Below are 12649 nucleotides of genomic sequence, written 5' to 3' on the forward strand. Positions count from 1 at the left end.
ATTAGCACACTGTATTTCTGCTGTTTGATCAATACACAAAACCACATACAAAACCAGTCATGCTAAGCTAGGCTAATCACCCCCGGCTCCAGCTCTGCACTCACTGAACTATTCCTTCCAGAGCTGTTGGTGACGCTGTGGCAGAAAGTACTGAATGTCACGTTTTAAGTGAACAAATAGAGAAATTCAATAGTTCAATTAAAATATAATGAATCTCAAAGTCAGTATGAAACCTCTGCAATTCTGTTTTCTACAAAACTGGAAAAATTCTCTCGTTTGTTTTGCATTAAAACTTCTCTGTAAGTTTCTGTCGTTTGTAAAATAAAGAAGCACTTTGGGATTTGTTGAGTAAACGATTTAAGGTGACAGAGGAAAAACATGAAACAACCATTTGTGTAGAAAAAGAAGGAAAAGACATGAACCCACGCGAATTTCTGACTGGCTCAGAGGTTTGGCTCAATCTGCTCGTTGATGAGTTTGACTATAAAACATTTTTCCGTCCAGAAATCTGCACGCATCGGGACGAAGTACCTGCACAGGTTCCCACTTCATCGCTGAGGTTTATGATAATGAGACGGAGCTGCTAAAAGGAAGGAAAACTCATAACTGCATAAACTGATGAGTGCACAGAGAAGCCTGAAACAGAAACAAGTGATCTGATGAATCATCAATCAAATCAACTGAACTGTTAAATGATCAAACCCGTCCAACGTGGCTGTGGCAAAAGAAATCCTCTTGTTACACTGCGTGTGCACGACGATGTGGCTTTTCACAAATGAAGTTTGCAGCTACAGTTGGTGCGTGTGAATGAGATGGAAATACAGTTAATTAAGGTATAACAGGTGCTATATCTGTATAATTTACTACATATGTCCTCTCAGCTGGGGACAGGGAGGGAGGGGTGTCACATTAAGGCGGGGTCAAAGCAAGGAAGCACTAATAAGATGTAAACATATCTGTGGTTCAGTCCCAACGAACACAACGAGGAAAGCAAACGAGGATCTGCGTTTTACTCAGTCCGGGATCGATTCGCTCTTTCTCCGCTCGATGAAAACAAACGAATATCTCAGGGATCAAAAAACCCAGAAGAAGCCTGTGAGGACACGCCGGTCGCTGCAACGACCGACTTCAAACCGTTTCCCTTCCTCTTGACGAAAAGGTCAGAGCTGCAGAGCGCTGCACAGCCACAAGCGACATGTTTACTTGGCACATAAATAAACCAAAAAAACAACAAATGCAATATGAAAGAAATGGACGACAGGTAGAGGAACACGTTGCCCACAGATAAATGAGATATTTTGTCTCATAATCTTCAGCACTGCTCGTCCAGTGTTTATTTTTTTCTTTTTGTCCCGTCACATGATTGACAGCGGCAGCAGCAAACCTCATGTGTCTCACGTGTCTTTGCAGTTCGAGGTTTTCGTGGTGTTGGCGGCAGGGCAGGGAGGAAAAGGGTTGAGGAGTGCTTGCAATACACGTTTGAAGCAAATCTAGATATATAGAATGCGTGATCCTTGCATCGCTTTATTTAATGGAAGCACCGTTCCGCTTTCTTTGCTTTTTTTTGGTGAAAAATCCCTCATTTCCAGCCTTGCCTGCCTTTGGAAATAAAGTTCTTTTTTTCCCATTTATGATAGATATATGAGTATATTACACTGCTGTATGCTTCTCGCGCATCCCCCACCCCGTCCCAACATCACTTTCATATAGAATTATATATCTGTCTTCACACAAAAAAAACCTAAAATCACATACAAGACTCTCTTGTCGCCGTCTTTCTCTCCAGTCCGTCCACTCCCACAGTTTGTTGGGTGTGCTGGCAAAAGTCTGTGTTTACTTTTTCATCTTTTCATTAATATATTGCCACATTCATATATCATGCATTTTACTGCATTGCTATTGCACTGGTCCGGATAATTCAGGAGGTGTGACGAGACGGGATGGGGTTGGGATTTTGGGCAGGAGAAGAGAATAAAGGGAAAAGAAAGCAATAAACATCTCAAATAATGTCTCGTAGGTGTCAGGTGAGGTTGAGGGGGGGCGACTGCCACAAAAAGCAACTTATCCTCGACCAGAAGAGGAAGAGGATGAAGGATGAGGACGAGGAAAGGAGGCGTGGTTGGCGTGAAAAAAGGGGGCAATGATATCTCCCATCAAAGTCATCGCTGTCTGTTTCCTTCTCTGCATTCTCCTCTTCACACTGTTCTCGCCCTCCTCCTCCTCCTCCGCCTCTCGACTACTGCTTGTGGATGTCCTCGCTGCGAATGATCTTGTAAATGATCCAGTAGAAAATGTTAAAAATGAGGAAGACGAGCGGGAAGGCCACGCGGGACACCGTGTCGATGCGCTTGGCCCGGCTGATGAACAGCTTCTTCATCTCCTCGATGCTCTTCTCGGGCGCGGCCGAGGCTGGGGCGTTGTTGTTGTTGCCCTTGATGGCCATGCCGTCTTTGGCCTGCAGGCAGGCGGGGCCCATGCCGTAGCCGGGGAAGCTGAAGCGCCCCTCGCCTGTCTCATCCTCCTGCAACACAGGCCAAGACTCAGGCTGTTAGGAACCAGAGAAAGACGTTACTGTTGGCGGTGTGTGTGTGTTTGTGAACGTGTGGTGTGTGTGTGTGTGTGTGTGTGTGTGTGTGTGTGTGTGTGTGTGAATGTAAGTGTGAGGGTGTTGGAGGTAAGTACATGCAGGTGTTGGAAAGGTGTGTGTATGGGTGTGTGTGTGTGTATCAGAGGTCAGTTTCAGTCAATTTCAGTTCAGTTAATTACAAAGAGATTCAGACATGGAAACCAAATATTCCAGATGGCATGAAGTGAGGATGAAGAGTGAGGAATGGAGTCGTTTCATTACGCGTCTGTGTGCATGAATAAAACTAGAAGGTTGAATTTCTTTTCATATTCCCTCTTTTTCCTTTTTTTTTTAAAATCATTTCTGTCACATCTGCATCCTGGTTGACCATAAAAATGAGTTTGGATCCCTATAAAATAAACAGCACGAGCTGATGATGCCACGTGTCGGGTGGCATATAGGATACGTCCTCACAGCCAATTTAAGTCACTACGCTCGCCTGGAGGAGAAGGCTTTCATGCATTTTAACACCACCCAAGCACCTGCTTTGGTTCAGAAACAGCCACCTGCATCAGTCTGCGTTAGTTAGATGGAGGGAAACATGCTGCTGTTGATTCGGCTTCCATCTCCACAGCCTCCTCCTGCCCAATCAGCAGCTAACGTTAAGTATAATCCTACTTTTAGCTAATCTAAAGTCTGCCTGGAGTCATATTCAGTCAACATACCGCCTGTCTTTTCCTGTGTTCTATTTTCAGCTCATGATGGCCGTTATACTTGATGGTTTCTAACATTTGCTCTTCTGACTTGTCATTATCAGTTGCTTAAAATAGTAAAACGATGACTGACATCGGCTGCTTAAATATAATTATCTGATTGCAGGAACTGTTTGACTTCTAGAAGCTAGACTGCAACAACCACACACTAGAAGGATCTATAAGATCTAGAGATCCGTGAAGGATCATGGATCTCCAAATACAGGAAGTGAATGAAGTCCTTCAAACATATTTACAAGCAAACCACAACTGAATGCTGGAGAAAATACATGAAACACATCAGTGATGAAAACAATATAATGACAGAAATGTGGCGACGTAACAGAAATAACAGCAGCAGTTGAATATTTGTGTTCTTCTGTGTTCATTTCTCTCCTTTCAGAAACACACCTGATCTTCAGGTACATTGTTTGACATTTACAGTGTCACGCCAGCACATGAAGACTGACGTCGTGACATTTACAGCACTGCTGTTCAAACAGAGGGCCTGTTTTCCAATGGTCAGCTGTGGCTAATTGATTGGTATATGGATGAGTGGCAGTTCATTAGTCCACGAGTAATGAAAGAGCTTTGAGCTGATTGGCTTTCTTAACGTTGGCCATCCTTTCACCAGAGCTTTTGGATTCACCCAACCATTGGCTCTGCTCGCAGGCATGAGGAGAACAGGTAAACTCCACGCAGAAAGACCCCAAACAGCAGATTCATAAATTATGAGCTGAACATTGATCACACAGCTCGTATCTCCCCTTTGTAAAAGTCATCAATACGAGCTGGAGCTGAACACCGAGCGTGTTTATCTCACCCGCCAAGGAGAGTGAGGGGGGGTGAGGTGGACTGGTTGAATGGATTGGATTGATTGACATGCGCTGTACTCAAGGTTATGGCGTGTGCGTGGCGTTTTCACCCGGGCACGGTGAGATATTGAAAATCCTATCTGCACTGTCACCCTGCCTTTTCATTACAGGAGACACAATGACTTCCTTATCTGGTTCAGAGACTCCAACACAAACACTGCGATGGCCTGAGAGACACTGTGTGTGTGTGTGTGTGTGTGTGTGTGTGTGTGTGTGTGTGTGTGTGGAAACTAAACTAGGAAAATAAGAGGCGCTCCAAAGTGCCCTTCAAAGTTAAAACAACACCCGTGAAATTAAAAATTATCAGACAAAAAGCCCTCCGATGATTAGAAGTCATCTTTGTTTGGATTCACATTTCTGATAAAAGACGATGTCAAAAAATTTACGCATGAATGCGACTTGTGTCCCCCTCTGGGCCACTGTGGGAGACTGCGTGGCAGAGTATCAGCAGGGAATCTTTCCAGTGCATTCTGGGTAAGAAAAAAGGTGCTTTTTTTGTGTTATGGAAAACAAGCAGGAATGCAGCCTGAAGCAGGAGGAAGCGTTGGCAGCAGGAGAAGTTAACGACTGACGCAAAACCTCTGCAGCAACAACAAATCAAGCAGCCAGTAAAAGAAGACGGCTCGACTCCCTCCTGTTAGAGCAGCCTCGAGCTTCCAGCAGTGGGGAAAAAGGCAAAATAAATAGACAATAAACCAATAATAAGCCAATATCCATCAACAAAATGACAGACAGGAGGATAAAAATTCCCCTAAATCAGATCAGAAGCACAGGATGGACTTTTCCTACTTTTGTGTGTGTGCTGGTATGTATGGCATTCGTGTGTGTGTGTGCATGCATGTCAGTGTGTGCATCTATAGATATGTGTATGGGTGTGTGTCAGACCACCAGGTAGCGATCCATTTTTAGCACTCCATGTCCCCGTTCTGTCCTTGCATCCACAAGAACCCATCTATTACTGTTAATACATGTACACACACACACGTACACACGTACACAGGGTGTCTACACATTAGCCACGATGCTAACCGACCTCTGCCCGTCCTTCAGTGACGCTGCTAAACTATTACAGATGCTCTGCTTTATTCTCCCTGCCATGTGATTAATGTGGAGGGCGGAGGGACGTGAGAAGGAGGCGCAATGAGGAGCACAACAGAGGGAGGAGGCGTGATGAGAAAAAGAAAGAGAGAGGAGGAGAACAATAAGGGAGGTAGAAGAAAGCCCTGCAGCCTGACAGACAGTGTTCAGGGCAGAGACCCCTGACTGACACCAAACCTCCGCCCTCGGCTTGCTCAGGTGATTCATTAAATTCAAGCCTAATTAGAAATTTCCTCCATTAACACAGCGAGGACCAGGCTAGCAGTCCATGGATGGATGGGTGGATGGATGGATGGATGGATGGATGGATGGATGGGTGGATGGATGGGTGGATGGATGGGTGGAGGCAAGGACAGAGGAGATAAACAGTTGGGGGAATGAAGCTTTGCCCTTTGGTTTAGATGAGGGAGGAAATTTATGGCCTCGCTTTGGATGCAGCTCACTCGCCTCTTCTTCCCCCGTTGCTCCTCCCTCCGTACTCTCTCCACCCTTCTCCTCCTGCATTACACCACCTCACGGCTCCTTCTACACTAATTAACTTGCGCGTCATTTAAAAAACACACCACCGCGTGAAAACAACACACACACTCTTCTGTGTCCACCTGTGGTAAGCTTCAGCCAATCACAGCAAGCGGTGTCGCGTTGCTATGCAGCTTTTGCTGCACGGCGGATAACCTTATTGTTGATGTGTTGCAGCACCATGCTTGTTATGTTGATACTTGTTCATACAGATCAATGCTTATGGTCCACAAAGACGCACAGGTGATGCATCAGTCCGCAGGTAGCCTCTAACCTGTGACCACAAATACCGCCAAAAACCGGTGAGCAAAGATTTAGCACAGCAGGCCGAGACCAGGCCACCACTGAAGACAGCTGATCAGGGGTTGTTGGAGCTGCTTCAGCTTAAGAAGTCAGTATTTCTACATCCTGGTTACAGCCCTGTCTCGGGCAGCAGAGCCCGGTGGCTGTGGGTCAGGGGTCTCTCCCCTGTCACACACACAGATCATCCACTTGTCATAATGGGCACAGCTCATATCAGATTAGCTCTGCTTGTACTTCCAGGATGAATTCAAACTGTCCATTTCAAAAGATTTATTAAAATAAATAACTGGAGAACTGTCTGTGCATCAGGTAAATGTGAATACTCTGGAGCATCAATTGTACTTTTTCCCCCCACATTTGTTCCCATTTATGTAAAAGGGCCTTTAGATAGGAGAAAGAGGTAGAAAGTAGTGCATTTTAAAAAGTGATGGGAGGGAAATATGAAAAAAAGGAGAAAAGAGGAAGAAAAAAATGCAAAGGGAGAAAAACCATCTGTAAAACGGAGCCAGAGCGATGGAAGAGCGAGAAGAGGGGGACAAAGGAAGAGAGAAAGAGAGCAGGAGGACCTCTTAGCTCGCTCATCCATCATGCTTTCCTCTCCCGATTGAAGCATTTATATCTCTGCCTCCGCTGATGTGATTAATCGAGCAGATTAGCAGGAAGCAGGACGCAAACCACGTCAGGCCCGCTATCCTCCGACATCTCCTCTGCAAATATTACCCTTGGATACTTGTTTTAGAGACCCACATTTACATAAAACACGATTCGGAAAGGTGTCAGCCTCAACTAACGCCGGCATCAGTCTCTCCTGAAGGAGGCTGGAGGAGGAATTCCTCGGCTTGCGTTCCGCTTTATCATTTCCCCCCAGAAGCAATTCCAGCCGAGCAGCGGGGAAGGAAATATATTATAAATTTGCCTTTGCTGATCAATTTTCTGGTGGATTCATCTCAAACCACCCTCCACCCTTTCCCCCTGTTCTCCCCTCTGCCTCTCTGCTCGATTAAGGCCATTTGAGGCTTTTTAGGATGTTTCAGCATCAATATGTCAGCGCTGAGTGGATTCTGTGGAGCTGAGAGGAATGTCTGAGTAGATGTGGGTTTTTTTGCTCTATGGCTCTACTTAAAAAGATATTTAAAAACACTAATATTTTTCTTAGAGCTGGTTAGATTGATATCAGCTGGGATGAACACCCGGGAATACGCCTGGGATCTCTGACCACTATCTGATGACGCCTCATGTGCCTTAAAGCCAATTTAAGTCTCACTATGGCTGACCGCTTATGTTGTGTTAAAATGGGGGAGAAAACTTGGAAAGATAGTACACATGCTGTGATTGGCAGGTCCTTTACAGAAAAAAAGTAATTTAAAACAAATTTCCTATATTTCTATAACTCCTAACCTCTTGGATTAAGTCCATAAACATCCACCTGCACTTGTCTAGATTGGTTAGATTGTTCTGTATGTGGTCAGACCACCTTAAGAGCAGCACACAACATCACAATGAGCATCATCGCATGTTGACAGTGAGGTGGAAGCTTATGCCACTGTCCTATTTCCCATTGTTGCCCCGTGACGACGGTCCAGAAAAGCATGAAAGTTGATCACATTAAATGGTAAATGGACTGTATTTATATGAAGCTTTTCTAGTCTGGCAACACTGCATTCACCCATTCACACACATTCATGTGATGGCACAGCATCGGGAGCAATTTGGGGTTCAGTGTCATGCTTCAGGATATTTTGACATGTAGACTGCCGAGGCTCAGCGTGTTTTGGCTGCATGTATCTTTGTCCGGCTGCTTCTTGGCTGAAACAAGACACACTTTATTCGGTGAAGCAGTGACACTGTTGCCTTGTCAGCATCTATGGAGCTTCTTTGTATACGGACAGAAAACACCAGTGATTAAGTTTTAGCTTTTCACACAGATTGTGGTAAAACAACCTTCGGTAAATGTTTTGTCTGGCTGAGGTTAGTGGGAGGAAAACTAACCTGAAATATGGCAGGACTTCGACATCCGGGCCACAGCCCTGCAGTTCTGCTCGACCAGGTGAACCAACAACCTTGCTAATTAGCCTGTGTAGCGTTTGTATTAATGAGTCATTCTAGTGTCAAGCCAAAGTTCAGTTACTGTAAGAAGAAAGGACATAAAAGCATGAAGAAAAGGGGCAGCATGCTCTCCCCCTCCTCCATTTGTTTCCATTGGAGTCCCTGCTTGCATTAAAGCATGGTGTGTTAATGTCTCCTGCTCATCAAGCCGCTGACCTGGAATGATTATCCACATGATCTGCTGCACTGCTCCTTTCGCTGTCTCCTCTTTCAGCATTTGATCTGAATAACATTTCAGGGAAGCCACAACACCTTCAGCTTCATGCATTAAGTCTGATGTTTAAATGTCAGTTAGGGTTCACTTCAGCTTAATGTAGGGTTAAAATTAGCCTTTGATGTCAGATTCATGCTGAGCCCCCACAGAAACACCCCTAACCACAGCTTCATGTAATACTGTGTGATTTCATGATAATACTACATTCAATTTAAAGGATAAGCTCGGTGATATTCTAGCTTTGTTGCTGTTGACAAACCCTATCGTTGAAGTATTTTGGTCTTCTCACAGACATAAATCTTTAAAAATGTGTAGTCTTGGACACACAATACTTGTTAGAATGATCAGTTGACTGTTGGTTTTGGCCTTGTTGTGGGATTTGTTGACAAAAACAACATCTGTCATTAAATATAAATCTCGCAATGCACAAGAAGTATACTGAAAGCAAGTTAAATGCATATATGCACATAAACCTCCTTTTACATTCCAAACACAATATTTCTGCAAATGTTATGACGTACATCCTGTCTGGTTGCATTTTTACATGAAGCATTGCATGTAATGTAAGATCTGACGAAATGTATTTTGCATATTTGACATGTTTTTGCTGAGTGAAACTACACTCATTTATTACCATATAACTGCACACAAAATACCTTCACAGCATCTAACGGTAAACTTAACGTCTGCATGTCCATCAGAAGACATCATGACAGCATTTTTCTTATTAAGCTCTTCTTGATACTTGTTTTATTGTGGAGATATCGTTCAGTGCTGCATAGCTTTTACAGCTCAGTGCAGTTACATTTTGAATTTAGTGATATTGTCTGTTTGTACATGCTTCATAACGTGATGTTGCAGCTCCAAAATCAAGTGGAAAAGAACTGAAGTAAGTTAGTAAGTCTTCCAGTCCAAAAGGTCAAGCCTTTAGTCTTGTAAAGACACGGAGAACCTGATGAGGATTCATGTTTTAGCTAATCCAGCTGCTTTTAAGAGCATAATAAGGGCAAGGGGTCAAATCGTTGCCTCAGCCAACAGTCAGCTACATAAATATGGATATTAACATAAAGATCTGCAAGGTAATTGGTTCCAGTGAGTCATATTCAAGACATAAGTGTCATTAGTCCAAATGCAGAATACATGCTGGATGAAAACAAAGAGGGCTTCCACTCTGTCAATTACTGTAAGCGCTTCTTCTTCTAATGAGGGAACAGCGAGTGTGTTGCACGACACTTCACAGCCGACTTGTCAGTCTGAAGGTTGAGTTCAGCCCGCGGAGATCACTGATCGCTCTCCCTGCGCCTCTTCAGGCCTCTTAATCCCTGCGCTCTCTTATCTGCCGTTGTTCTCAAAGCTGCCGAACAGCCTGTGAGATCAAGGCATTTAGAGCAAACCAGCATGTAGAGCTTCCCCCCCGCCGAAAAACGCCTAATCACAGCTAACGAGCTGATTATAGCCGATCAATCAGGAAGTCGGTTTCCCTAATAAGGCGCTGTCATTGTCAAACAGCGGGACGGCGTCTGCAGTCACGGGGGGGGGGGGGGGTCACACCCCTCAGGCCACTTCTCCAAATGTACATCCCTTTTCCCAGAAGGCTGAGCGTGCCAAAAAAAGAGCCAGCTGCAGGGGAGGACGCATGTCAAGGCTCCACGGTTGCTCTTATTTCTCTCCTCATGTTGTTGAGGTGAAGGGAACTGGAAGAGGACAGTCGTCCGGCTTTAGTAGCTTTCTACCTCCAGGCTGAATGAAACAGGGTTTAATGTACGTTTTTTTCATTCCTGTGATACTGGATGGGATTTCTAATGTAGGCCAGTTATTTTTGAGGCATCTGACTGGAGTCATTGCACTCCAGAAAGGATAATTCCTCACAAATGATTTATTTTAATGAAAGCCTTCCTTGATCTAAAAATACTAATTTGCATTCTGCGGCCTGAACTTCAGAAACAGCGGCGAGGACGCGCTGACAGTCCTGATTGAAATGGAGGAGAGAGGCGGTAATGTTCGACTTCCCTTTGATTTCTAAAGGGGCTCTCTCCTTTTCAGTCTGGAGAGCTTGTCTGTGTTAAACAAGCGAGCTGCTGCCAGGCGGGCCTATCCTTCAAGGATGAGTGGCGCTATTGATCTGATCCCTCTGCAGTAGTTTGACTCACCCAGCAGGGGGGGATGTCACTCTGCCTCACCAGTCAGAGGAGCCGGCTCTTCCTCTCAACCCTCTCACTGGGCTGTGGTATCCGCCTGTTTGATACTCTGTCTTTCTAATTAGACAGCCCTCTGAAGCAGGTAGCCTCAGTGCGATTGCTCCTGCTCTTTCTCTCTCCGGACTATCAGTGTCACTAACGAATCAATAAAGCATCAGGGTAGAAACCACAGAAATCAGCACAACTGGGACTACCACAACTACTGCAGATACCTGCACTGCAACGCCAGCCTCAACTCCAGCACAGAAAGGCGAGCCCAAGTGCAGCACTGTATTCATGTCAGAGCAGGGATGGCAGTGCTGGAGTGCAGCTAACACTGACGTACATATCAACACATTTCAGCCAAGCCCTCAGGTTGATCAGGCGCTTTGCAACTGTGTTTAAATCCACGAAAAGCTCCACTATTGCTTCCAGAAATCACAGAACCCGTCGGCCATCCTGCTAGTTTCCTTTCAATCTCATATATCTGCTTCCTCTGCTTCAAAGAACACTTTCAAAGCAGCACGCATACATCGTAAGAGTTGCATAAAAGCCATAAAACCCTCAAGGACATTCTTCACTCAGATTATCGAGACTTCCAACTGTACTCAGCTGCACCTCACAGCTATTCATCACTGTTGTAGCCACAATCACAGTAAACAGATCCCTCCAGGGAAGTATTGCACTAATCCAATACATCCTACCATCCTAACACAATTACCACACATAATTGAAGATGTGTGCTAACCATGCTGGTAATTCCCATAAAACACCACTAGCTGAGCCGTAAAGTATGTTCCTGCTAATGCCAACGCAGATTGTTTGTGTTTAGATTAGATTAGTTTAGCTTCTTGTATTTTCCTTTCTTGCTAAGGAAAACTTTTCAGACAGCACATTCATTAGTAATCAGTCCATAATAAGACATAATCCCCTTGAGGAGTGATGCTGTTGCATTTGTAATGGCTGTAAACAGGCGCTCAGTGTATTATTATTGTAAGAAAATACATTCCTGGAAGCGTTCAACAGTGAAAGAGAAGGTCTGGACCCTGACCGAACTGCACATGAATCTAGACCAGACCATGTGTCTTCATTGACTTGACGAAACCTTAAGCTCGGGGCATTGGGTACTGACTGAAAGTACCCACATATGAGTGTGAATATCAGACTGTTAGCATATCTCCGGTCAGATCTCAAGAACCTTAAAGTCGTCACTGTCAGTCAGTGCTAATGTTCTCGCTAATGCTAGCAGGAAGACGTTCTCAGCGTTTTTAAAGACAACCAAAGCTGATCAACAAACATCCATCTGTTGACCCTGCTGATGTCCAACACTTAACCTGTGATGGTGCCTTTAAACACAAAACAGTTTGGCAACCAGAATCTCTCTTTGTCTTCGAAAATTGCATGAACACCGACCTCTTCTAAGGCTTCTTCACCTAACATGCTCTGTCTCTCTCTCTTGCTCTAAAAAAAGGAATTTACTCTGCACTTATGTGTTACTTGATGCACCTGCAGCCTTGCGGCACTTGTGTCAGGTGGAACATGGAAGTGAATGCTGAGGCATTTACGCTCAAAGGCTTCTGCTTGATCTACTGAGGCTTTGAATGTACCTCATTGGTATGTTGCTTGGGTCTGTCAGCTGAATACGTGTAAAAGATATGATTAGGGTTAGGCATCTGAAACAGTTGTTAAACGTTGGATGTGAACTTGTCGCTGTAAATATGACTGACTCCTACAGATACAGGGTTGGTTCTGCACGGTGTCAGTTATACTGTGATTGAGTGTGTTGCTTTTACTGCTAATGCTTCTCGTGTTATTAGCATTCGTGCTGCCTTCCTCTCCAGCTTTTGTTTTCGGTGGTGCTGGGAGGGCAGCACCCCGCTGTAGGGTAGTTTTAGTGGTAGTTTCCTCTGCAGAAACCTGACTGATAGCCCTCTCAGAGCCGTAATGGAGGGCTGAGGATCACATTAGGCTCACATTAGAAGGACTGGCCAGAGAGGTTAATTAAGAACGTGTGACGCCAGAGCACTGCCTTTCTCTCT

At 44.7% G+C, this 12649-nt stretch overlaps 1 protein-coding gene across 4 annotated transcripts in view; it reads right to left on the reverse strand.

The window, feature by feature from the left end:
* Positions 1-1349: 1349 nt before the first annotated feature.
* glra1 (glycine receptor, alpha 1) overlaps positions 1350-12649 on the reverse strand; it is a 99772-nt gene continuing 88472 nt past the window's right edge. For 3 of the 4 annotated variants that reach the window (XM_076739238.1, XM_076739240.1, XM_076739239.1), the window contains one exon: positions 1350-2521. In XM_076739238.1, coding sequence (XP_076595353.1) covers positions 2237-2521 — 285 coding nt within the window. In that variant the 3' untranslated portion in view covers positions 1350-2236. Of the gene's footprint in view, positions 2546-12649 lie in introns of all 4 variants that reach the window. The other variant, XM_076739236.1, reaches the window with a different exon arrangement.

This window comes from Chaetodon auriga, chromosome 9 (assembly GCF_051107435.1).
Source record: "Chaetodon auriga isolate fChaAug3 chromosome 9, fChaAug3.hap1, whole genome shotgun sequence".
Taxonomy (NCBI): domain Eukaryota; kingdom Metazoa; phylum Chordata; class Actinopteri; order Chaetodontiformes; family Chaetodontidae; genus Chaetodon; species Chaetodon auriga.